Consider the following 27,241-nt stretch of genomic DNA (forward strand, 5'->3'; position numbering starts at 1 on the left):
ATGAGTAGGGATGCCTGGGTGGCTCGGTCAGTTGAATGTCTGATTCTTGATTTCAGCTCAGGTTGTGATCTCAGGATTTGTGAGATCGAGCCCCACGTTGGGCTCTGAGCTGAGGACAGTGCAGAGATCTGCTGGCGATTCTCTCTCTGCCCGTCCCCACTCAGTTCTCTGTCTCTATAAGCCATAAATAAATATTTAAAAAATAAACAAAAGTTAAATGAGAGAATATTGGTAGAAATAAAACATACAAACAAAATCAGACTTTCCTTTGTATATAAATCAGTTTCATCATTACAATAACATATTATGACTCAAGCATAAAAAATAAATGGTATCATTGTAATGCAATGTCATATGACTGGGTTCACAGGATCAGACATGATGTAGATAACACACAGTGCAGTGTGCAGATCTAAGGGAAGATTCTTAAGGGGCACTGGAAAGGTGGGTAGGGCCCTCTCTGTGACGTAGGTCAAGATGTAGCTCTTCCATCCTAAGAAATGAAGGATCTTAGTTTGAGCTCTCATTCTTTGGCCTTGGGTCCTCCTTCTCCTAATTCTTTTTATTTAAAAATTTTTTAAAATATAATTTATTGTCAAATTGGCTTATATACAACACCCAGTGCTCATCCCAACAAGTGCCCTCCTCAATGCCCATCACCCATTTTCCCCTCTCCCCCGCCGCACCCCCGCCCCATCAGCCCTCAGTTTGTTCTCTGTATTTAAGAGTCTCTTATGGTTTGCCTTCCTCCCTCTCTGTTTGTAACTATTTTTCCCCTCCCTCTCCCCCATGGTGTTCTGTTAAGTTTCTCACAATCCACATACAATATCTGTCCTTTCTGACGGACTTTCCTAACTCTTAAAATTAAAAGATTATTCTGGAAAAGGTATTTGAATGTTGCTTTCCAACTTTAAGATTTTATTTTTATAATTTATTTTAGTTGCTATATTTATTTTATAGCAAGCTAATGATGATATAGACCTAATAGAAGATTTGTTCAGGGAACAAGAGTGACTTTGGATAGATTAAAATTGCACTGCATGAGCAACAGTTGTTTATGAAAAATATGACAGATAAATATAAATGTGTACACTTGTCTGAGTAAAATATGCTATTATGAATGGACTTATTAAGGCTGCTTTATTTCCTCATTAGCTGCTAGGAAACATCACAAAAGTAAGTGGAACTTTTTCTCCAAAAGGATCAGAGTAAAATATGATCAATACATAGGTGCAATTAAAAATAGATATAAAACTGGGGTGCCTGGGTGGCTCAGTCGGTTGAGCGTCCGACTTTGGCTCAGGTCATGATCTCACAGTCTGTGAGTTTGAGCCCCGCATCGGGCTCTGTGCTGATGGCTCAGAGCCTGGAGCCTGCTTCCGATTCTATGTCTCCCTCTCTCTCTGCCCCTTCCCTGCTCATGCTCTGTCTCTCTCTGTCTCAAAAATAAATAAAAACATTAAGAAAAAAAAAATAAATAAATAAATAAAAATAGATATAAAACTAAATTTAATACAACCACATACATGTTTATTTGGCTTTAAATCAGTTTATTTATTTATTATTATTATTTTTTTTTTACTTTTTAAGAGTTTTTTCACATCCTTGCCCATAAAATTTTCTCTTTACTTTGCAAGTGGATAGGATGAGATGTGAAGGTTTTCAACAAAGACAGTTCAGTGTGGTAGAAAAATATAATTGGCTTTGGTAGCAGAAACATCCAAGTTGAACTGGTAGTTGAATCAATAAATAAATCTGTGAAAATGGTCAAGACACATAACTTTTCTGATTTCTGGTACCTTATCTATAGATTAGGTAATAGTACTGGTGTGATTTCTCCACATCATACTATAAGAACAAAAAGGTACTAACAAATATTCATTTATTCATCGCATTCATATTTTAAATTTTTTGACAATTGTGTTTCACAATGGAAATAGATGGTGAGGGTAGAAAAAAAACCAAGGCAATTTAAAGGAATAACATTTTTGTGAATATTTTGCAGCAATATACTTTAAATATGTAGATTTTCTTCTCTTGCATAATTAAAGAAGGGGTTTAAATTACATTCAACAATTCAAAACTAGTATATGGACAATTTTGTAAAATCATTTCTAATACTTTCTACAAAAACGACTCTCAAGAAATATACTTTTCCCTGAGAGGAAAATACATTGATCTGCTATTCTTTGGGTTAAAAATGATGGTTGTAAGAGCCTAGTCAAAAGATAATTATTAAACTGTTGTGCAGCTGAAAGAAAAGTTTTTTCTTCCCTTTGAGGCAGGAAGAAGAGGAGGTGGAGAAAAGCCAGAACGACTGGCTTCGTGAGTGCTCTGTGCGACGCAGGTTGAGACAAGAGTGGAAAATGACCAGAGCTCAGATACTCAACAGAATTTGAAGCACACTGTTGAACAATAAAAAGCTATTTGTGTTTCCTGAATGCTCCCACTTCCTCTAACAGGCCTAGTAAAATAGAATCTCTGAGGAAACATCTCTGTAACAGATTTTCATGGAAATCAAAAGGGATTATGGTAAGGAGAATTATTGCTCTGCTATCCACTTTCTCCCTGTTACTGAAGTTTTCACCCCATTCCTTTTCCAAGTGACACTGCAGTAACTCCCATTAAAGGAGACATGTTACACGTACATGTGGGTTATATGTTCATGTGTGACTAGGTGTGGCCTGTTGCATTCTCACTCTTCATAAGGAAACATATTCAAGGTAGTGCCGGAGAAGAACAGGACATTTGCACAGCATGTCTAAACCTGAGCAAGAGCCCAGACCACATCTGTCAGGGGAACAGTGAGATCAACCAACCAGGCTGATGTTTGATACCAACCCTCCAACAATACCAGCCCTACCAAACCTACTAACCCTCCAACCCCCACCAAACCTACCACCCCACCTACACCTACCAAACATATCAACACTACTAACACTACCAACACTACAAATCCCCACCAACCCTACCAACCCTACCACCCATACCAAGCCTACCAGCCCTACCAACCCTACCAAACCAACCACCACCACTAAGACTACCAGCCCCACCAACACTACCAAACCAACCACCACCACTAAGACTACCAGCCCCACCAACACTACCAAACCAACCACCACCACTAAGACTACCAGCCCTACCAACCCTACCAAACCAACCACCACCACTAAGACTACCAACCCCACCAACCACCACCAACCCCACCAACCCTACCACCCATACCAACCCTACCAACCCTACTAACACCACCAACCTGCAGACCCAAGAGTGAGAAAAGTGAATATTCACTGTTGTGTGTCCTGAAGATTTGATGTTGTTTGTTACACAGCATTATTACAGCAACACTGATTGCTGCCAAGATTAAATTTTACAGATACAAATTCAAGATATAAAACAGAGTATTCACTGAAGCAGGAAGTTAGGGACAGAATCAGCCTTGTGAGAATACAACTTCCTCGAAGAGGCAAACTCCAACCACAAATCTTATGTTCCACTCAAGGAGCATATGTATATATCAAGGCCTAGAGACTCCAGAGACATAAGAAAAATATATTTACATATACGCATTATCCACAGAAAGTATATCATCTATGTTCAGAAATTCCTATTTGTGTACGTTTCAAGTCTATCTGAAATCTATTTGTTACAAAACAGAGACCCCAGTTGATAACGCTCTTCTGCGGTATGAAGTCAATAAAAGAAGGAAACAAAATCTTGCATTATCTTTTCTCAAAGCAAGGCAAGATTTGCTTAACCAGTGGAGTTTTTTGAAAAAGACGGATTGGGGCGCCTGGGTGGCTTGGTCGGTTAAGTGTCCGACTTCGGCTCAGGTCACGATCTCACGGTCCATGAGTTCGAGCCCCGCGTCGGGCTCTGTGCTGACGGCTCAGAGCCTGGAGCCTGTTCCAGATTCTGTGTCTCCCTCTCTCTCTGCCCCTCCCCTGTTCATGCTCTGTCTCTCTCTGTCTCAAAAATAAACGTTAAAAAAAAAAAAAAAAAGAAAAAGACGGATTGACATAGAGTGAACCAGAAATTCACTTAGCAAGAAGTTGATGAACTGTTTCCTTTTCATGCAGAGAATAAATGCTTAGTAGTAGAAAAGAAAAAAACAATACTACCAATCCCTTCCTTCAGACACTTCAGACAGTGTGGGTAGTCCAACATGTAATACAGGAACTTAAAAAACTGATACATTCTCCAGTGAGGATCACTGAAATCTGAATGAGGATATGAATCACATGGAGAGTCAGAGAGTTTTAGTCAGAGGTATGACAAGTAGAGCCTATTTGTAGGCAGGCGGGAGTGGCTGTGTTCAATAACTGTAACAAGCCCAGTGTGGCTGATGTGGGGCGACAGATAATGCATCAGAGAGAGGGGGGCGCCAGTCATGCGGAGACAGGTAAGCCATGGGAAGGAATGTGGATTTCATTTATAATGGGAATTCACCGAAAGATTTGAGCAGCGCACGGGTGAGGTTTAATTTACATTTAAAACTACAACTTTTGTTCTGGGGTCTAATTTGCATTGAAATATAACTTTGCAATTTCTAGGGAAATTGACTATAGGAGAGGAGGAGTGACCCAGGTCAACAAGGAACAAAACTACTAATTTAATCTAGGGGAGAAATGATTGTGGGTAAGGATAAGTGAGAAGTGCTTGCTTTTGGAACGTGTTTCAGAAGGACTTGATCATCCAAGGATTAGAAGTGACCCTAGAAAGCAGATACTCAATATGAGATTTTGACATGGACTCTTTTCCTACTGCATGGAAGTTGAGGGTGATTTATGGTTCATGTATGACCCTCCCCTGAATGGTCTATAGGGAAAGGTGAGGCGCTGGCTAATGGCAGTTTGAGGTTTATCAGTCTCTAGGTATTTATAAGAATTGTTGAGTTGATTGGTTTTTAAGTGGAATAGAAATCTTTAGAAAAAGAAAATGAAGCTCAGAACCACCCAAATCAACTCAGAGCATGAGGTAAAAGCTGACGACCTCTGTTGGAGCGTTAACAGAAGCCTCGAACCTGTGGCTGAGGATGGCCTGTACTCACAATAGCGCTCAAGACCTAATTACAAAGAAAGATGCATTCACAGCCCTGACACATCTAATGTCAACTCAAAGTATTGATAGGGAAAGAGAGCTGAGCTGAGCACGTGTGGCTGGAAGCACGTCAAAACCTTGAACATCTTAATCCTCTGGGTATTCTGAAAGAGACATTCACCATCTCTTTATTGCCAGAGGACAGAAGTGTCACCTCATCAGGAGATAATAAAATGATCCCACATAAAGCAGACATCTCACAAGATAATGTCTACCCTCCTCGTGATCTATAACTATCTACTTTCATTGCTTCTGCATCAATAACTAAGGTCGAGTTGGAGCATGGCTAATTGTCCCTGCTATGGGAAGCAAAAGATAATCCACCAAAAAGAACATCAGGATATGGTTAACAACTACTGGCAGGATCCAGGGGACTAGACCTGAGAATGAATCCTTCTTGTACTGGTTGGGGTGAAGGGAGCAAATTACAGGTCTGAATAACAAGAGAGTTCACTGCTATCTGAGGTACTTAAGATGGTGGCAGGGGAATCTGTAGCTGATCCTAATTCACTCCTGGTTACTCCCTGAACCTCCAGAAAAAACGATGGCTTATAATCACCAAGGTATAAATTCTAGAACTGCCTTAGAGATTTGAGGAAGGGGTCAGAGACCCAAAGCTAAGGGCATTTTAATATGGATTTATTGTGTGAGATCTGAGAAGTCACTGGCTAACTTTGTTCTCCAGAAAGGCCTCAATAACATCTCTTCTTTGAAACAATACAGAAGGGTGCACCATGGGGTGCATTGGCATTATGAGGATACTCAGGGGTTGGTTCTCGTCTCTGGGCCACAGAGAGGTACTTACCCTGACACTATGGAACTGTGTTCTTTAGTGTCAATGTGAATGGCAGAGTTCTGGATTCTGGGTTCTGAATCCAGGTGACAATGCTCAAACATCAAAGGCAGATGAATGAAATGTTTCCTAGGATTTTGCAAGGATGGAATGGCAAGTAAATGGCTGCGAAGGGCAGGAATCTGTGGGGCTGGCCAACCTATCATGGCGCTCCTAAAGGTAGGATAGGAGGGCAGCCAACAAGGGTAATTCTTGATATATATAATCAGAAACCACCCAAAGTAGATGACCTGAAGACTCATATTTACTATGATCTTTATTGTGGTTAATGCATAGTCTAGGGTGGAGCAGGGATTTAACCAATATTCATAAGAGCATTAAATACCTCATTTATTGTCCATGAGATTACACACATCATTTCAGGCTAAGGGGCTTGTTTTATGGCAAAGGAGGTATAATTATGTGCACGAAACTACAGGATCTGTTGGCCCTAACATACTGTACCATCCAACCATGCTGGCCCGGTAGGATATTGGAATGGCTTCGTAAAGAAACAGCTAAGGGCAACTTTGGGGATGACCTTTTAAAGGGCTAAGAAAGCCATGGCCATTAGACGGTACTTTTCTTGAGAGGGAAAATAGGTGAGAGTGAGAATCAGGGTTTGAGGTATGAGTGGCCTCTATCACCATCATCCTGAATGACCTACCTAGGGTATATATGATTCCTGCCCTTGCAAATTGAGGCTTCGTGGCACTAGAACTTGTTGCACTACCACTTCTGGCTAGAACTTCCAGTACGAAGTCGAATAGAAGTGGTGAGAGGGGGCCTCCCTGCCTTGTTCCTGATCTTGGAGCAGAGCTTTCTGCTTTTTACTGTTGAGGACAATGTTAGCAGTGAGCTTTTCATTGATGGCCTTAATGAAATTGAGGTACATTCCTTCTGAACCTGGTTTGTTGAGAGTTTTTATCATAAGAAGGTGTTGAATTTTATCAAATGCTTTTTCTGCATGTATTGAGATGATTATGTAACTTTAATCCTTCATCTGTTTGTATCATGTATCACATTAATTGATGTGTCTGTTGAGCCATCCGTTATATCTCAGGGACTTGATCATGGTATCATGGTTTATGACCCTTTTAATGTGGTGATGAATTCAGTCGAGGATTTTTGCATCTATGTTCATTACGGATATTGGCCTATAGTTTTCTTTCTTGTAATGTCTTTAACAGGCTTTGGTATAAGGACAATGCTGGCCTCATGAAATGAGCTTCTCGAAACTTCTGGGAACAGTTTAAGAAGGAATGGTGTTACTACTTCCTTAAATGTTTGGCAGAATTTGCCAGTGAAGCCATCTGATTTTGGGCTTTTATTTGACAGGAGATTTCTGATCGCTGATTACTTTTTCTTCATTATTAGACTTTTCAGGTTTTCGTTTTCTTCATGATCTAGTCTGGGTAGGTATGGTTCTAGGAGTTTATCCATTTCTTCAAATCCAATTTGTTGGATTATAATTTTTCATAGTAGTCTCATGACCTATTGTATTTTTGTGGCATCAGCTGTCATATTTCTTCATCTCTGACCTTGAGTTTTCTTCTTTTCTTAATTTAGATAAAGGTTTGTCAATATTTATCTTTCAAATAAAACCACTCCTAGTTGCATTGATTTTTTTCCCTACAGTTATTCTATTCTGTTTGATTTATTTCTAATCTAATCTTTATTATTTATTTCCTTCTGCTTAATTGGGGCTTAGTTTGTATTTCCTTTTCTAATTTCTTTAAGGTGTAGAGTTATGTTGTATATTTGAGATCTTTCTTCTTTTTTAATGTAGACATTTATGGCTATAAACTTACCTCTTGGTACTGCTTTTGATACACTCATTAAGTTTGGATATGTTGTGCTTTTGTTTTCATTTGTCTTGAGATACTTTCTACATTCCTGTTTGCTTTCTTCTTTGACCCATTGACTCTTCAAAAATTACTGTTTGATTTCTAGGTATGTGTGAATTTTCCAGTTTTTTTTTTCTGTTTTTGATTTCTAGTTTTATTCCACCATTGTTGAAAAAAGTACTTGGTATAATTTCAATATTCTTAAATTTGTTAAGACTTGTTTTGTATCCTCACATGTGATCTACCCTGGAGAATTTGCTATGTCTCATTCAAGAAGTAGATATATTATGTTCTTCTTGGGTGGAATATTCTGTCTATATCTGTTAGGGCCAGTTGGTTTACAATGTTGCTCAAGTATGCTATTTCCTTATTGATTTTCTGTCTATATGTTCTATCTATAACTTAATTTTTTTTAAATGTTTATTTATTTTTGAGAGAGACAGAGACAGAATGCAAGTGGGTTAGGGACAGAGAGAGAGGGAGATACAGAATCTGAAGCAGGCTCCAGGCTCCGAGTGTCAGCACAGAGCCCGATGTGGGGCTCAAACTCATGAGCTGTGAGATCATGACCTGAGCCGAAGTCGGATGCTCAACTGACTGAGCCACGCAGGTGCCCCAATGTTCTATCTATAATTAAAAGTAGACACTGAAGTCTCCTACTATTATAGTAATTTTCACTTTGGATCTGTCAGTGTTTGCTTATATATTTAGATGCTCTGATCTTCATGCATATATAATCATAACTAGTATTATCTTTCTAATGAATTGAACCTTTTATCATTCTATCCTGACAATTTTTGTCTCTCATGGTAGATGAAATGTTGATGAAAAAGACAAACATTGATGAAACAGATGAACATTGATGAAAAAGAAAATAAAGAAGACATAAATAAATGGAAAGCCATCCCATGTTAATGAATTGGAAGATTTAATATTGTTAAAATGTCCATATTGCCCAAAGCAATTAGAGATTCTATGAAATCTCTACCAACATCCCCCTGGCATTTTTTTACATAAGGTGAAAAACAGTCTTAAAATTTATATGGAACCACAAAGACACAGAATAGCCAAAGAAATCTTGAGAAAAAAGAACCAAAATGGAGGTATCACAGTTCCTGATTTCAAAATATATTGTAAAGCTACAAAAACAGGTAAATAGATCAATGTTACAGAATAGAGAGCCCATAAATAAATCCATGCCTATACAGTTACTTGATCTTCTACAAAAGAACCAAGAATATTCAAGGGATAAAAGGTAGTGTCTTCCACAAATGGTGTTGGGAAAACTGGATGTCCACATGCAAAAGAAAGAAATTGAACACTTATATTACACCATACACAAAGATCACCTCAAAATGTATTAAAGACTTAGAAGACCTGAAACTGTTAATACTTCTAGAAGAAAATAGAGGGAAAAGACTTGCCTACTAAATAAACGGGTATTTATATAAAAGAAAATGAAAGTAGGTATGTATGTCACATCATACACAAAGATCAACTTCAGATGATAGACCTAACACAAACAACAAAACAAACTTTTTGTAATATAGAAAAATATGTTAATGACCCAAGAATAGCAAAAAAAAAAAATACAATAAAAATGATGGATAAAGTTGGAAGTTTTAAAATTAAAAACTCTATGTATCGAAAGACACTTTTAAGAAAGTGAAATACATGGGGCATGTGGGTGGCTCAGTCGGCTAAGCAATAGACTCTTGATTCCAGCTCAGGTCATGATCTCATGATTCATGAGATCGAGCCCACATTGGGTTATGCGCTGACAGTGCAGAGCCTGCTTGGGATTCATTCATTCATTCATTCATTCATTCTCTCTCTATCGCTCCCTCCCCAAACAAATAAACATAAAAAAAAAAAAAAGAAAGTGCAATACAAGATCTAGAGTTTGAGATGTTTGAAATATATGGAATAAACAGTAAGTCATGAACATATAAAGAATCCTCACAAATGAAAAGGACACTCAAGAAGAAAATCAATGGCAATCCAATATATTCATGGATACCAGATTTAAAAAAGTACTTTGGGGAAAAAATTCAAAATAGCAAGTAAATATTTTTGAAAACATATCCAATCTCTTCAGGAAAATGCTTATAAAGATTCCAGTGTGAGACCACTAAAATCACACCAAATTGGCTCAGATCAGAAAGACTGACACACCAAAAATGTAGACGGGGACAATCACTAACTCGGAGAACCGTCAGAGTCAGTATGGAAAACGATTTGGGATTTTCAATAAAGTTAAATATACTCATATTCATAACAGAAATTCAGGCACATGTGCACAGGAAACATTATATGAAAGTATTCACAACAGCATTGGTTATAATAGCCTCAAACTGGAAACCACTCCAGCACTTGCCGATAGTAAGAACGTGAATATGAACTGTGGCATAACCGCACATTGGAAATAAAATACATGACTCAACGGGCAGAAAGTTGACTCTTAAAAAGATAAGGTGAATAAAAGAAGGCAGTTACGAAGGCACACATACTCTACAATTCTATTTATAGACAATTTAAAAAAGATGTAACTAGACTATCTTGTTTATGGGAGCTTAGTGAGTTGGTCAGTCTACAATAGAAATCAAGAAACTAATCACAGGGGTTAATAGAAGGTGGGGGAAAGTGGGAAGAAGCAGGCAGGGGGCTCTCCTAGTGAGGATTACGTGCCTGGGCTTACTTGCATGCATGTGTACCTTATAATAAATTGTGCGTGTATCTTTCAATCCCTTTCTATATATTACACATCTTTCTTAAAGTTTAAAGGATGAGATTTGGTCTTAATGAAAAGCTTCAGAAACAGTTGGGATCCCTCCTGTAAAACCAGAAGTTGATTGGCAAGCGTCCTCCTCAGGCAGTAAAGTCGGTGTAAGCAGTTGTAGTGGGCTGTAACATTTGCACGAAAGGATAACCGAAACCAACCAAAGTGAACAGGCCATGAATTTTCATCAGTCTATAAAACAGAAGTGCAATTTGTATAAAGTTGGATCTCATAAATAAGTAATGTGGCATTAAAAGGCACAGCGAGATGAATGGAGCAAGGGTTTGTGAGGCAAAAATAGTATTTCTTCTTAGACAAATATTAAATAATTTAAATAGAGTATATATGGTAAACGGGTGAGTAGAAAATACAATTCCAAACACATGACCAAACAGGCTGGGAGCATATCTCTTACATTGTTCCTCTAAGTAATCTTCTTGAACCTATTGTTTCCCTGTCTCCTGGTGGTAAAGATTTTGCTCTAGGCTGATTAGAAATTTCACATGTTCTCGGCATTAACATTGCTTTTTAAATTAACCCCCTATGTTCTATACTACATGAACTGTGTTTAAAAAAATTCTAAAAGTTGGGGATCCTGGGTGGCTCAGTCAGTTGGGTGTCCAACTTCGGCTCAGGTCATGATCTCACGGTTCATGGGTTCAAGCCCCATGTCGGGCTCTGTGCTGACAGCTCAGAGCCTGGAGCTTGCTTCAGATTCTGTGTCCCTCTCTCCCTCTGCCCCTACCCTGCTCACGCTCTGTCTCTGTCTCTCTCAAGAATAAAAAAATTCTAAAAGTAGATAGATACCCAGTATCAAAACATTGTCTTTGTTTATTTATGCATATGTGTGTGTGGTAAGCCACATATGTACTTGCAGATGTTGACATATATTATACCTCTTGTCTTTCTACAACATATCTCAATCTTCATCGAAAAAAATGTACTTTTAGACCATTTTAATCCATTAGGTCTAGTTTTTTTTTTTTTTTTTAACGTTTATTTATTTTTTAGACAGAGAGAGACAGAGCATGAATGGGGAAGGGTCAGAGAGAGAGGGAGACACAGAATCCGAAACAGGCTCCAGGCTCTGAGCGGTCAGCACAGAGCCCGACGCGGGGCTCGAACTCACGGACGTGAGATCATGACCTGAGCTGAAGTCGGAGGCTTAACCGACTGAGCCACCCAGGTGCCCCCATTAGGTCTAGTTTAATTCAGCATCTTCTAAGAACCAAATATTGGGGTATCAGTTCTCTCAGATCAATATGACAGTCTGTGCTTCCAAGAAATTGGGATAAATAGATCAGTTCCATATACTTTGGTAAGCACTATCAAAACGTTGTACGTAGTATAAATGGGGCCATGAGGACGGATCATTTAGGACATGGAAAAGTTTAGGTAAGTTTTTCTGGAAGAGACTACATTTGACCAGATTTTCAAAGATGAGTTCTCTAAATAAAGAATGGAGAAGGAAGAAATCAAGGTGGGTGCGTGAGCAGAGGCAGAGACCTGGGGGAGTTACTGAGAATAATGATTAGTAACTGCAAGCAGGTGAGCATTGATGCAGGGAAAGCTGGATAAGTAGCAGCGGGAGGTACACCTTGTTTTCTGCATTGAGAGGTTGCTTCCTGTGGCTGAACTGGTGGTTAGAGACAGCGGTCCAGCAGGTGCACTAAGGATAACTAGGAGGTATCAAAGACTACCGTCAGGATAATCAATTAAGTGAAAAAAACAGCAATAAGGTCAAGAAACTATGAAGATATTTTTTAAATGTAATGTGGCCTTTAAGGATAGAAAAATAAGCTAAATTCTGTGTTTTTAAAAAGAAAGAGGTTGTGATATTAGTTCAGGTGAGAAACAGAGAATTATCGGGACTGGCGAGGGACCAGATGTGGACAGTGAGGAAGAAAGAGGAGACACACAGGTTGAGATGGAGAATTCCAGAGAGGAAGCCCTGTCTAGGGAACATGAAGACAAGCGTTCAGTGTTAGTCATGTTGGATATGAGGCGTCTCTAAGACACTCAGGTGGGTTAGTTTTACAGATATAGGTTTATTTGAAGCCGTAGCTTAAAGGAGCAGAAACGCTAAGGGGTAGAGCTATGGAAGACAAGAGCATCTAAATGTTCTAGAAGCTGTGGGGTACAAGGTGCAGGGAATGTCCCAGAATGAATGTGTAGAAGTGGAAAGCCAACTTAGAAGACACGCACAAGATCCAAAGTTAGTTTTGGAGGTGACCAGCATGTCCGTTGCCTCAATTGTGGCCATGGTAACCAGAATGCATTCATATATCCAAACTCAAACACATCAAATTGTATACATGAGTCATGTGCTGCATTTTGAATACCAATTATACCTCAATGAAGCTAGAAAAAAGGGACTTATACATATTAAAATAAAAGGTTTAGGAAGCAAATGAAGCCAGGGAAAGGCAGGAGGAATCAGGTGTGCTTCAACATGGAAACCGAGAGCAGATAGTTAGTAGGGTCTGAAAAAGGGAAGAGAGATCAGCTTCAAATGTACCAGTGAAGTTATCCAGATAAAGATGACATTTGGCAATATGGAGGTGACCCTCAGGTTGGGGGTGGATATCATTCATTGTACTTCTGGGGCTATACACACCTATGAATGTTTACACACACACGCAGGCACACGCACATGTATTTATTATAACAGCTGATAGAAAGACTAAAAGCTGATCCAAGGACAGGTCTCAAGTAAACAGTGCAAAAATATAAGCACAAAATTTTCTAATTCATTTATGAATTGCTAATTGAATCTGAAAGATTGAGTTTCAAAAAATATTTAGGGGCATCTGGGTGGCTCAGTCGGTTGAGCGTCCAGCTCAGATCATGATCTCATGGTTTCTGGAATTGAATCTCGTGTCAGACTCTGTGCTGACAGAGCGGAGCCTGCTTGGGATTCTCTCTCTCCCTCTCTGTGTGCCCATCCCCCACCCCTGCTCAAGTTCCCTCTCTCTCTGCCCCTCCCCTGCTCATCTTCTCTCTCTTTCTCTCAAAATAAATAAACTTAAAAAAAATAAACATTAAAAAATAAAAAAAAAATATTCACGAGCAACAGATAAATCTCCATTATAAATATTTTTAGGTAATAGCATTAAAATACAGGTCACCAATTTTTCAAATTGTGCAGGCTTCTTTCTTTAGTTGAGTGAGTATAGTATTTGCCTTATATAGTTTGACTTGACAAGAGAACCCATAAAATCCCCCACTTGTGGCCCACTTAAAAAAGAAGTATTATAGTTTTAGGCACTGTTGAATGTCAGAGTGAGCTACAAAAAATAAATAAAACACCATAAAGCTCCCCACCTTCATTTCATTTTTAGAGCCCCACACAGACAGACAACAAGGACATTCATCAGAGACACAGCAGTGAGGTTCAGATTTACTTTGCTTCATATTAAATTGTGTATTTGGAGGAAACACCAATTTCTTTTTTTTTTTAATTTTTAATGTTTATTTATTCTTGAGAGAGAGAGAGAGAGAACACGAGCAGCAGAGGGGCAGAGAGAGAGGGAGATGCAGAATCTGAAACAGGCTCCAGGCCCTGGGCTGTCAGCACAGAGCCCAACACGGGGCTTGAACTGATGAACTGTGAGATCATGACCCGAGCTGAAGTAGGATGCTCAACCGACTGAGCCACCCAGACACCCCACCAATTTCTTTTTAAAGTGAACACCTGCCCTCCCCTTCTAAACACTGACGTGCACTAATGACTTTAAAATTGCTTTCAGGGTTTAAACTGAACTGCTAGCACTTTCCCGTAGCTGGGACTTAGCGTGCAGACCTCACACTGGGACTGCATTTATGTTTCAGCTTAAACAAATACAGCCAGTTTTGTTTTAGAACTGGAAGAACATTCTGTTGACTCAGGGCCCCTATTGTTGTCACTTAGAGCTAAAGAAGTCCATGCAGCGTGAGAATTTCTGCAAGGCACCGATTAGAGGTTTGCCAGGAAGTGGCTCACTCTGTATCATCTACACTGCTAAGAACCTGCTTTAAACGCAACAGACAGTGTGGTTTCCAAGTGTGCCTTCACTGCCGCTGTGTGGGCTTTCATGCCCAAGGCTATTCTGAGAAACAGGACAAGTTTCAGCAGAACTGTGGCCCCTGAGGAACCTCTCCACGAGCTGCTGTCCGAGGGCAGGCAGCTGGACGAGTCTCCAAGGCCTCCCGGGCCTCACCTCCCACTCCCCCCAAATCTCCACAAAGTGCCTCCTGGGCACGTGTCCCAAAGTGAAAACAGCTTCTCCTCCCTCAGGCTAAACTCTGTCAGACAAGTACAAAGAGGTCCTTTGGGTGACCCAGCAGTGAAGACCATGTTTACTGAAACAGGTCTCCCCTTTACCTCCTCTGCACTCCTCACCCAGACTCGGGGGTCCATCTGTCAGACCTTCTTTGAGCAGATCAATGAAAATGGCATCCATGGCATTGAGGGCCCACGTCTGTAGACCCAGGGTGTGTGGTGGGACCAAACTTGGCCGCCTGACTCTCACACATCAGGGTGAACCTTTCCTGGGGGTCCTTCTGATTTAGCGATAAATAGGGTCTGGGAAACACATCTAAGCAGTTTACTGAACTTAAAAAAAAAAAAAAGAAATGACATAATCTCATCAGTAGACCCAGCCTCTTTACCCTCAACTATCGACCTTATTTAACAATAATACCTACATACCTAAGTATTTCTATATACACATATTTGTGTATACATATCATATATATACATATATATATATATATATATTATCTATGAGATCCTCTCTAATATACAATCTCTCTCTGTGTCTCTCTCACATACAAGCATGTGTCTTCTGCTGCTTCTCTGCATACCCTGGGATCTGGAATGGGCAGGGATTTTGTCCGTGGCTGGTGTGAGGCCTCTTACACCCAACACCTCACCTGGGATGCCCTGTTGGCACGCTTGTGGTCCACCATCAGAATATGCACGCAGATCCCCCTACATGCTCCCCCCGTGACATGCTGTGCAGGGCACTAAACACTAAACAAGACTTTACGCCGACACACCGAGTCTCTCTAGCAGCCCCCCTGGTCTTCCCCGTCAGAACTCAACATGTTCCTAATCACTTTTCCAGAACTCCTCTCAACAAATCTTCCATTATTGTCAGACTGTTGACTTGTTCTCAAATTGCCTCTTCAGGCCAGCTCTGTCCTGGGTCATCTCCACCTGGTATCTTTCTTTGCCTTGTTTGTTCCAACCTAGAATCTCACTAATTTGTCCAGATACTGCAGATGAATACATTTTCCCACGGACACTGACACAGCTACTTATTCCTTTGTGGCGTTCCTCGTCCTTCAGTAAATCACCAGGATGACACTTTGACACTTGACATAGACACAGAGTGTGTTCTCACTGAGTTTCCTAGGTTTCACTCTGCACACATTCTCTTCTCCCCAACAATGCCACTGCTACAAGTGCCCTGGGAATATGGAAATAGTTTTCAAAGTTAAGTACGGTATATGGTACTGGCATATAGTGAGCTCTCCGTTAAAACGTTACAGGTTGGGAGTTTATTTTTTAACATGCTGATGAAACTTTGCGTTGCACGATCCAAAAATATTGCTTCAGAAGTATTCCCTATTTAATAAAGTTTAGTTACTACGACACTGCCTTAATACATTAAAAAGTAAATAAAAAGTGCCTTTAGCACTGGAATGCAAACAGTGGATTAACACACCACCACATCATTAGAACAAAAACTCTGGAGTCGGTAACTCAAATTCAGTACAATAAATAACCATATGTATTTTGGTTTTAAGTGTGTCTTCATAGAGTTCTGGTGACAACTAGAATTAAATTCTATAAGCAGGGCAGGAGTCATTTAGTGCAATTAATGTATCATAAAATTCTCATTAGGTAGCAACAGGAGACTGTTAGGATGCATGAAAATCCCATCCTATGGATGTTACAACTTCTATGGGACTGGGCGGAATCAGTAGTATGCACCTGCTTTGCACGTTTTCATGTTCCTTTTTAGTTTCAGTCATTTTAGGTTTTTGTGAAAAGATGTTATTGCCTAAAGTCCATGACAATTACTGCTTTATCAAATTATGAGTGCCAGGATTTTTACTTCAATTTTTAATGCCAAAATACATTACAAAGACCATTCCTTGTTGAATTTTAGAAGTAGGAGAAAAGAAACAAACTTAATGCTATAATTCCTTCAAAGATGAAGAATCACTAGGGAAAGTGATGAAAATAAAGAGAAAGGAAAAATAAAAATAATGAAAAATTAATCATTATATTAATGTCTACTTACTTATGATTAATTATATATTCCATATGGGCTTTACTCTCCAATGTTAAGTAAAGTATGAGAAATGGAAAAGATAATTTTCCTAAGTGATTTCAGTACCTGTTTATTCTTTCTGAATAACTGGTAGATGTGACTAAATACAGCTTTCTGAATTTAGAATCTCCCATTACAATCTACCCAGGAGTAAGCTTTATAAAAATCTAGCGACGCCATCCGTCACGCCCTGCAGGGGTCCCACCACCACCTTCTCCAACACGCACAGAGAAATCTTTACGATGTGGCACATCTAATTTCCTGTAATGTGACATGTCAGTGCTCTGTGTCTGTGCTTTTATTCATGCAATTACCTGCCAGACAGCTTCCAACCCCTCCCAATTTTCTTCTCGTCAATACTCATCCTTCATGAGTAAATGCCAGCACTGCCTCCTTTTCTGTGTTTTCTGCACATGCCGCTCAGATTTTATCATCTTGTCTGCTTGGTGTTATAGAAACTTCTAGTGCCCCAGCCGTGGCCCTCAGAGCAGGCATACTCTTTGGCCAACTTCTACCTGCTGGTGTGTGCAGTCTGACTGAATACTCCTGTATCTGAGCTGCAGAGAGCTGGCCGCTTGTTTGCACTGGAGGCAAGAAGTACTGAAAATGCCCTCCAAAGCATCAGTGACCGAGAACTGTCAGGGTCTCGTGCATGAATTTGCCAGTTCCCTTGCTTCTCAGGATTGATAACTCCGGGCCATATGATTTCCTAGATTTGTTGTTGGGATTGAGCTCCAGTTTTCCTCACGAGGACCTGTGCAGTAGCCAGCCCTGCACTGGTACCTGTCTTTTCCCTGCATCACTTCCTCACTTTCCTGTTAGTGTCACTTGAACTCCTCAATCTTTTGTCTACAGGTCTTTTCTGGCCGAGTTCACGGTGAGAGTTTTGACGCCAGAGGTATTATTATACAGGGTTCTGGAGTTGATGGCTTGCTGGCTACATGACATCAAGACTCCCGGGCGCACTGTCGCGGCACAATTACAAACCTCTCCCCTGCGGCGAGCTGGGGTGGCATAAAAGCACAAGGGAACTTATGCCTTATGTGACCTCCGCAGGATTGAGAGAGAGTCTGACAATGATGACGATAATGGCTGTGAAGTTGTTGTAAGTTATCATCAAAGCTCTAAGGGAAAACACTGATGAGCTCCAACTGTTTAGCGAAACTCCAAGGGCTTGGTGTGGAAGGCAGAGGGTCTTTGTGACATTGTTTAAAGAAGCCCTCCTCTTCTGCAGCCAGAGAGGAAACTGGACTGGATGCCAGACGCTATGTCTGACTGGAAGTGCAGCTGTCCGGTAGAGAAGGCTTGCTTCAAAGCACCAGAAAACCTCCTGTTCACGGCTCGCGGCATTAACAGGGAAAGGGTACGATCCCAAAGTCTGGACTCGCACACTGGGATGCCCCACTCCTTCAGAGAGAAGGGTTTTTCCCTTGCCTGTGGCCCACACAGATGCCTCATCTCAGGTAGATGCTTCACAATAGGGGTGTCATCCTCAAAATGTGCCCTCAGCTTATGGCTTCTAGACCCTTTACCAAGTTCAAGACCAAGTATGGCCCAGCTGAGGAAATACTGCCCCTGCTATAAGAAAAATGGGATTATGCATCAAAGGAACTACAGAAACTGGCTAATAAAAACTGGCTAATGAATGAGTCAAGAAGGAGAACACGTTGGACAAAAGTTGTGTGTGAAATACAGGTACCCAGAGAATGCTGAGGGCATGTTTACACAACCAGATGAATTTACCTCCAAACATCTGTATTTTGAGGGATGCACCTACAAATTCATAGTTAATGGTAGAGCTATCACATATTTCTCTACAAATATCTTAGTATAATTCCAGAAAATAAAAATATATATTAAGTAAGAAAAGAATATTTTAAATTAATCAACGTTTAAAACCCCTGATGGTCCTAAAATGTAAATCAACAAGCTTAACGAGGTAAAGCCAAATGGACACAATGTGATTTACGGGGAAAAAAATCTGGAAGAGTATCCAGCACTGTGATTGAGAATGAAGGCACTTTACTGGTGTTTCGCCTCATACCCAAGTGATCTCACTGGTCACTTTCAACACTTCTAATGGTCCACTGTACCCTGCATTAGCTGAATGTCTTTTTGAAATTAAAATATATGAAACGTATTCACTTAAAAAATGCACTTGATATATACACGCCACTTACCCTTACTTGACCCACAAACGCATTGGCTTCTTCTTCGACCACGGACAGATTTCGAGGCAGATAGGGATCGAACACTGGGGCGTTGTCATTGACATCTGTCACTAACACATTTACCGTGGCAGTTGAGGTCTTAAAAGAAACAACAAAAAAGATTCCATGTGAAAAGAGTTATTTTTGTTTTGATGTCAGCTAATTGGCCATCTTGGCATTTGTCTAGCTGAAGAGCATCTCATTACTATTCCTACTCCCTAGCTTTCCAAAAAAGGAAAAAGAAGAAAAAAAAGGAGGAAGCTTGCAATTTTCAAGCACCTCAAAAACCCACATGGAAAAAGCAAATGATGACATTAAAGGGCAAACATCTTCTTGAAAATGTCAAGTATTTCCTGGAGGCTTACTTTTAGGAAGTGATTTTGCCTTTATCTTGTTCACATTTTACGGGTGGCAAGCTTTTGTTTATACACACGCGTACCTCCTTTTCTCTGAAATGTAACATTTCCGTAGCCTTGATCACTTACATTTTTCACTATTTAGAAAATAAAACTTGTACATTATAAAAGAGCACAGTGCATCAAGTGGGTATTTTCAGGTAAATGCTATCAGAAAATACTATAGCCATCATTTTCGGGGTTCACATATAAACCAAGAGTCTGAGCATCATATACCATGAGTGAAGTGATTACCTTGGGATCATACAGCCCAAGAAAAAGGTAAGCAGGCACATCTACCAGTAGTATGTGCTACCTGGTGAAAAGGTACGTCCTTGGCCTGTTGCAACCAGAGTCTATTATGTAGGTCAAGGACTTTTGCACAATCAAGGAACATCAGATGTGAGCCAAGCAGGAAATGGTTCTCTCTAATCAAAGCCTGAGAACAAATGCCCTGCCCCCAGCTCTGTCACAGTGTGGGGTAGATCACAGAAGCCTGGGGCCAGAATCAGAGAAAGAAAGAGTTCTCAGCTGGAACTTGAAAAATCTGTTATGCTACGACACTATGTGACAAGATGTAAATAAAAAGTAGTAGAAGAAAAGCAGGAGAAAATAATTACCCAAATTTTGTTTTAAAAGATACCAACACAGTTTGTCCTACTTGCAAATGATGTGCGGTGAAAGGCTGACATGCTGAGCAGAAATACGAGGTTCAGAGGGAGTGGCTGAGGAGACAGCCATCAGGGACCGAGGGGTCAAACACTGCATTCCTTAGCCACCAAGGAGGCAAGGACCTGGGAAATGTCCCCTCCTTCCCGTTGGGATCACTGAAGTTCTACACTCTCTTAATAATTCTTCATGGGGTCTAGACCATGCCGCACTGTGACTAAAACCCAACTTTCAAACTGATTGAATTAGGGTGGTTTTCTCCTATTATAACAGAGGCAAAAGTATATCCTCTTTTGAGCAATATGACTTTACCCCAAGATTTATTATTTTTTCACATGCAATATCTAGGAGTCATTAAATTTACCATGCATAGCAGGGAATTCTTGGGTATCCATAATGGGTTCTTTCTCTATTTGTGTGCTGGCTACGTTGGTGGGTTTATTCTGTGAAAATTCATACAACCATTCAGTATGATTTGTACATGTTTTTATATGTAAAAGTCCAGTAAAATTTTTATTTAAAGGCATGCCAAGGATGACCAGAAGAGTGTTGTCTAGTCAAAATGAGGAAACAACCTAAATGCCCACCCATAAAGATGCTTATATAGATTGCTTTCTGTGTACAGTAGAAGAATATACAGTACTGAGAATGAACAAATCACTGTATCAAGTAACCACACGGATGATCTTCATGAACATAAGGCAAAGTGTAAGAAACCAGACACAAAGCACTACATACCATATGACTCCCAGGGTATACATTTCAAAGATTGGCAAATGTCTCCACTGTGAGAGAAGTCAGAATAGGGTCATGTCTGTGAAGAAGGTGGGCTGGGAATGCCACAGCCATAAGGCTGGGCTTTTGGGGGCCAATTAATTTCTGTTTCTTGCTCTAAGTGTTGATTACATAAATGTGTTCACTATGTGAAAATTCGTTAAGCTGCACAAGTGAGGTTTGGGCATTCTTCTGTGTGCGTATCTCCGTGAAACTACTTAATTTAAAAGATGCACGAGCACAAGCTCACACTTGTATGTAGATATATGTGGGTCTCTATAAAGCCAAATAGGATCTGATTCAATGACACACAGAAAATTTAATTTGCTTCTTTTAATTTTTATATATTTTCCAAATTTTCTCCAACAAGGCTACCTTGCTTTTGTAACAAAAAACAGCTTAACAAATGTTATTTCTCTCAAAGTTGTGTAAGAGATAAAACCAGTAAAAGGATGTTTTTATAGTAGTAGTTCCCAATTTGCCTGAGGGTGAACAGGACATTAAAAGTGACAGCGTGGAGTCAAAACCTAAGAGCAGCCACACTAGAGTCTGCTGACTTTCCTTCAAATTGTCTGACCCTCTTTATACCAGTCTATCTGTATTTCCTTGTCAATCTTCTAAATGGATTTCCATCCTATTCTTTCAAATCCCCATTCTTGACACTGTGGTGTATGATGTTTTCAGACTGTTCTGGTGCTCAAAGACTACGGATTGTAGTTGAGTAATGCAGAAGACAGCTGGATCACCAAGTAATCTGGAAAGTTAAACAAGTCCGCCATTTTGTGCTAAAGGGACTGAAATTTACGGACCGTGTAGATGTATTTCTCCATATCTTAGTAACTGTGTATGACATGAGGAGAATCCATGTCTCTCTTTACAGAATTATTAAGTAAAAATGCACATAGAATAATTTCTAGCTTATGTATTTCTTGAAGTGTAGTCTGAAAACCATTTACATCAGAATCACTTGGTTAATCATTAAAAATGCCCGGGTGACACCTTAGACCTACTGATTCTATTCATTTATATCTACTGAAAGAGTAGATTCGTTAGTTGTAAAGCACAATCATGTACATTTTTTGGTTGGTTCAGGAAGATGGCAATCGTACTTCAACATGGTTCTGTGCCCTACAGGGTGTTTATGTATCTTACCAAGCACAGATTTTCAGTTGGTTAAGATGAAATACTTAGGAAATCAGCTCAGGTCATTTTAGGTAAAGTAGATAAAAAGAACACTATGTTAGCTAACACATGTTCCCAATTAATCTGAAAATCAATTTATATTATTCCAATTAAATAAAAAAGATCAGATACCAAACTAACAAGCTTGATCAGTGCAAAGCTACCTGCTTTGCATTAAGGAGATCTGTCTTACTGCCTATTTTCTCAAAAGTTGTACCGACTTCTAATTTCACTACACCAGCTGGAAATAGTTGCAGTTAAATACTACATTCCACCAAATTATCACTTTTGGGGTCATTACTTATTTTAATTATAATGTGTCACAGATTTTTATTTTGTTTTACATCATGGATAAATCCTTACAGCACATATTAAATTCTCAACAATGCAAGCAGGTTGTTGTAAGAGACAATGTGGATACACATTTATTTTCAGAAACTGTATGGCCCTGAAATAAAGACACTGATATGGTATATTTGGTTTGGAATAGTATAAAACACGTGAGATGTAAAGTCAAAGTCAAAAACAAACAAACAAAAAATACAAACATATGTATGTTCATCTACACAAACCATTTTCTATTATTCATGAGAACTTTTTTTAAAAAATGTTTTGTAATCTTCCTCGATTTTACATTATGGACTTTATTGAATCTATCAAGCTAATTTCTTAAATTATTGAAAACTTGGTTTAACTAGAAGATATTTAGGGTGTTCAAAATATATTCATTCTCCAGTTACAGAAGATATAATTATGATGATTTCTACTGACATGGGCCTAAATGAAACTATATACTCATAAACTGACAGAAGAATGTGCATTATATACTATATAATTGAGAAATAGAAAATGGCATGATGTAGCTGCCTTTTTCTTTTTGTCAATGTAGAAAATGTATCCACACACACACACACGCACCCTTTACAAGTTTCTATGGACATGCATGTTCAAAATAACTTTTATTAGTACATTTAATTCCTTTCAATAAAAATGGAAATAATGAGGATGTGTCTAGGATCTGACCATTTTTGTTTTCGGTCAATAGGACAAGGAGAAGATATATACTCTGCAATGAGCATTCTTTTTAGGCAGTATTAATCCAAAACATTTTTATTCATAGCTACAAATCATCCTGTGGCTACAACATCAAGAGGCAAGCCTTGATGTTCAGATCATCAGGCTGACCCAGATTATAGAGTTTCTCCGATGACCGAGGGCGACCTTCCTAGCAGTGAGGCTGACGTGGGAGGCTTTTTCCCCTTCTGAGAATGAAAGAGTATAAATGTCTCCCAGAAAAGCAGGAAAAGGGGGTGCCTTCCTATCTGGATTATGGGAGCAGAAGGGGAGACACAGAGAGGACAAGGAGATCGGATGCAAAGGTCCTCCTCTCCACCCCTTGTCCTACACCACTCTGGGCCACGTCTACATCCACGAGGCACTGGAACAACACTTAGGGAATGTGGTGATAGGTGCTGAGAAAGTAAGAGAACTTGGGGAGAAACAATGGCTGACTCGCGTGGAATATGGAAGCCTCCAGAGAATCTCCACGGCAGTCACATCTAACAGCACCTCGTGGTGAATATGCAGCAGTGGCGAGGACAGGTGGCCAGAGAGAGAATCGGGGTTTCTTTGTGTGCTCAGGAATTGCAGATGCTGAGAGATCACTACCTGAGCAAGGCCTGGGGTGAGGGCGGAGGACCTCGGTGGTCATGTCAATTCACGTCAATTCATGTCAGCTCTATGTGGCAATGGATGCACCAGACACCCAAAGGGTCATTAGGGAACTGGATCAAATTAAAAAGCCCGCAGTTGAGAGGCCAAAATAGACACACACGCACCATATAAACAGACGCCAGCATAGATGGAGGCATTCAAGCTGGGTCCCCCCCTCCCCACACCAAGAACTAGTAATCACACCTGCCCCTGTACAATTTTAGGGTGAGGGCCGGGAAGAGAGGAGGAGACAATCAGCAGCTGCATTGGTGAGTGTTCACCTAGAAGAGTATTTAAAACCTAAGACGCTGGGATGTTGTTTTAAGCAAGTGGGACCTGACCCAGCCCAGATACACATTACAATCCAGGTAGCAGAGTGGGCTCATGAAGATTGGATTAGGTGTAAAAAATACAGGAGCTTTCAACTCTGTGCACATCTGAGCACTGCATGAGGAGAGTACATACTTTATAATATATGTAACATATTGTAATAATACATGTTAATATATCACATATAATAGAAACATAATAGAAACTAGAAGAATATCATAGGTTATCTCACAATGAAAAAAATATCAAATTTCTGGATTATTTCCTTCAGAAAACACTAAAATATCAGTATTTTGTTCCCCCAAACCAAGAAATACGAATCTACGCTTTTTAAAGAGAATGAACAAGTAGCTCATTCTCTTTTAAAATTACATGGTCACATCTCTTTACAAAATTATACACACAAACCCACTGCGGTTTTGTTTTCTCAAATAACACCAGGATATATCAGGATATATATTTATTGTAGACACACATATACATAGGCAGAATTATTTCGTTCTACAATTTTATTAAACCAACTATATTAAAATTCAGTTATTTGAATTTCCCACACAAGTCTTCTTGCATATATATTTTTCCTTTCTTTTTTCCCCCATAGTTTGATTAAACAGTTAATTGTTCACCTTCTAGATTCTAATTGCTAATTTATATCGTCATGTTTAAAAGACTTTCAGGGAATAATACTAGTTCAAGGCCCAAGCATAGATGCTAAGCCTATTGCCAATCTGAAATTGTAAAACATCACCGACATTCACTGTAAAAGCCATAACTGAGTAAGTCAAGCTAGGCATTCTAGAACATTCTACAGATATAGCAAACAAGATTGCTGAACTCATGGGATCTGGTCAGAAATATCCACACCCACAGAACAACTTTGGGTTTTGAATAAGAATCAGCCTATTGGAAATGGACAACTGATACATTTGTTTTAAAGAAACAACAACAAAAGAGGAAATCCTGCCCACAATTTGCATGCTTACATCTTTCACTGTGATTTGCATATGTATGTATTTTGCTGTGTTTTTGGTTTAAGGACATCTGTAATCCACAAGCCCTACTCCCTAGCTAGCTGTCTTTCAGCCCAGTATGGATAATAAGATAAGAAGCAGTATGCTAGGTGTGGTCCCTGGAAAAGCTCCAGCTCCATGAGAAAAGAGGGCATCTTTACCCTCTGCTCCTTGCAATGGAGAGTAGGTGCCCGGAGTTCCATCAGCCACCATAAGACCATTAGATACCAGGAATGAAGATGCAAGCAAACACTATTAAGTGCAGAGCAGAAATGAGGCAGAGGGCACCCTGATGCCACTGTGGAGCCCCCGCGCCAACCATTTCCTGCCCACCTCAACGCTTCTTTATATTTGAGACAAACCCTGATTTGTTTAAGCCCCTGCTGTTTGGGCTTCCCCGTACTTACAAGCCTATTCCTACAGGCTATTGCTACCACTGATCGTTGAAGGAGTTCAGAGGACATCACCCCAAAATATGCCACTCCTGTGTATTGACTTTTGAGATAAAGGTACTTGAAGAACAACAAATACAGGAAAAATGCTCAGTCCTTCTTTCTTTTTCTTAAAAGCAGGATATTAAATTGCTACGTGAAAGATGTATTCCCTGTTTGAGAAGGAAGGTAACATTTTTATGCCCAACAAGAGCAAGAAATTGAGATGGAGAGAATTCTATTTAGGCTGACCTTGTTAAAATAATTCATAGCTCCCTTCAGCCTCTCCACGTAGTTTAGTTGCTTTTCTGCACCTGCCTCTGATCCTTTAACCCACTATTATAGCAAGTAGATTTCACTAATTCTTTGGGTCTTCGTTTCCTTATGGGGGTTGCCATGTCATGTAAAACTTAAATAAATGCGCTTTTTCCTGTTAGTCTGACTTTGTCAGTTTAATTTTCAGACCCAGCCAGGGACCATAAAAGAGTCAAGGAAAAATTCTCCTCTGTTGATCAAATTGTATCCATAAGCATAATAAATTTGCCCATATTTTCCAATAAAATTTTCCCAAAAAATGTATTTTTAGCTCAGATTGTTTGGATTTAGTTTACTTTATAAGTAAAATAAATGTGAAATAAATAAATGTGAAATGTGAAATTTAGTTTATAAGTAAAATAAATGTGAAATAAATAAATAAATGTGAAAAAGAAGCTTCTGAAAAGAAATTGAGTGTATATTCCTTCCAAAAAATGCATTTGGGAGCTATCCTATATGTTATTATTATAAATTAGGTAAAACACAACTGCTTAAAAATGTGTACTATATATAAAATTTTCAAAGTCTATTTCACCTAAAATGTGAAAATATTGGAATAAAATATGGTAGAAGCTTTATTAAGGAATTTTCAACTTCACAGATTCGTAAGTAATTCCAAGTAACTGTAGATAACTACTAAAATCCAGAAAGTATGAGCTTATCTGTAGTCATATAGCTAAAGAAGTCTATTTATAATAATGAGATATGTAACTTACATGTATAGATTTTTTTTAAACTACTCTTGACAAAGTTACATTTAGAAAAGGAGAAAAAAAATACAAGAACATCAAATAAAGTTTCCTCAACTGTGTCTACAACACATCAGCAATGACCACTAGAATATTAGCTCTCTTCTCCCCTAACCACATTTTGAAGGTTGCAGGGAGGTGGTTTTTTTATGATGAGATCAAATTATATCTTCGCAATCTGTTTCACACAAATTGCTGGTAATCATTTTGATTTAAGAAGAGTCCATCCACCCGGGGTCACTGCCCATTAAATATCTTTCTTGAAAACCATAACCATTAAGGTCGAATGGTTAGTTTTACCATAACTCTACAAAGGAGTAAGTTTAAATGTACAGATAAGAAGAATGCTATCAAAGTGTGAGACAGTTGTGATTATGTAATCACTTTCTCCTTCAGGAACCCACTATATGTACCCACTTGTAAGTCCATCCCTAACATTATACAAATAATGGAATTAACTAAAGAAGCTTTTTTTTTTTTTAAATTCCTTTCTCTACTGGTACTCTCAATACAAACTTTTGAAAATAAAACACCTTCACTTAAAAGGATCATAATTTTAAAGCTGAATGAGACCTTATTGAT

The 27,241-nt window shown here is 39.2% G+C and overlaps 1 protein-coding gene and 1 long non-coding RNA gene across 7 annotated transcripts in view; one reads left to right on the forward strand and one right to left on the reverse strand.

Annotated features, from left to right (window-relative positions):
- The window catches only part of PCDH15 (protocadherin related 15), a 1,703,323-nt gene that overhangs the window by 224,689 nt on the left and 1,451,393 nt on the right, over window positions 1-27,241 (reverse strand). For all 6 annotated transcript variants that reach the window (XM_078434112.2, XM_078434113.2, XM_078434110.2 and 3 more), the window contains one exon: window positions 19,062-19,190. In XM_078434112.2, coding sequence (XP_078290238.2) covers window positions 19,062-19,190 — 129 coding nt within the window. The remainder of the gene's footprint in view (window positions 1-19,061; window positions 19,191-27,241) is intronic.
- LOC132685568 (uncharacterized) lies at window positions 6,004-8,694 on the forward strand. The gene is made up of 2 exons (XR_009613216.2): window positions 6,004-6,112; window positions 8,593-8,694. It is a non-coding gene; the product is annotated as an uncharacterized LOC132685568 (long non-coding RNA).

Source organism: Panthera onca, chromosome D2, assembly GCF_046562875.1.
Source record: "Panthera onca isolate mPanOnc1 chromosome D2, mPanOnc1 haplotype 2, whole genome shotgun sequence".
Taxonomy (NCBI): Eukaryota; Metazoa; Chordata; class Mammalia; order Carnivora; family Felidae; genus Panthera; species Panthera onca.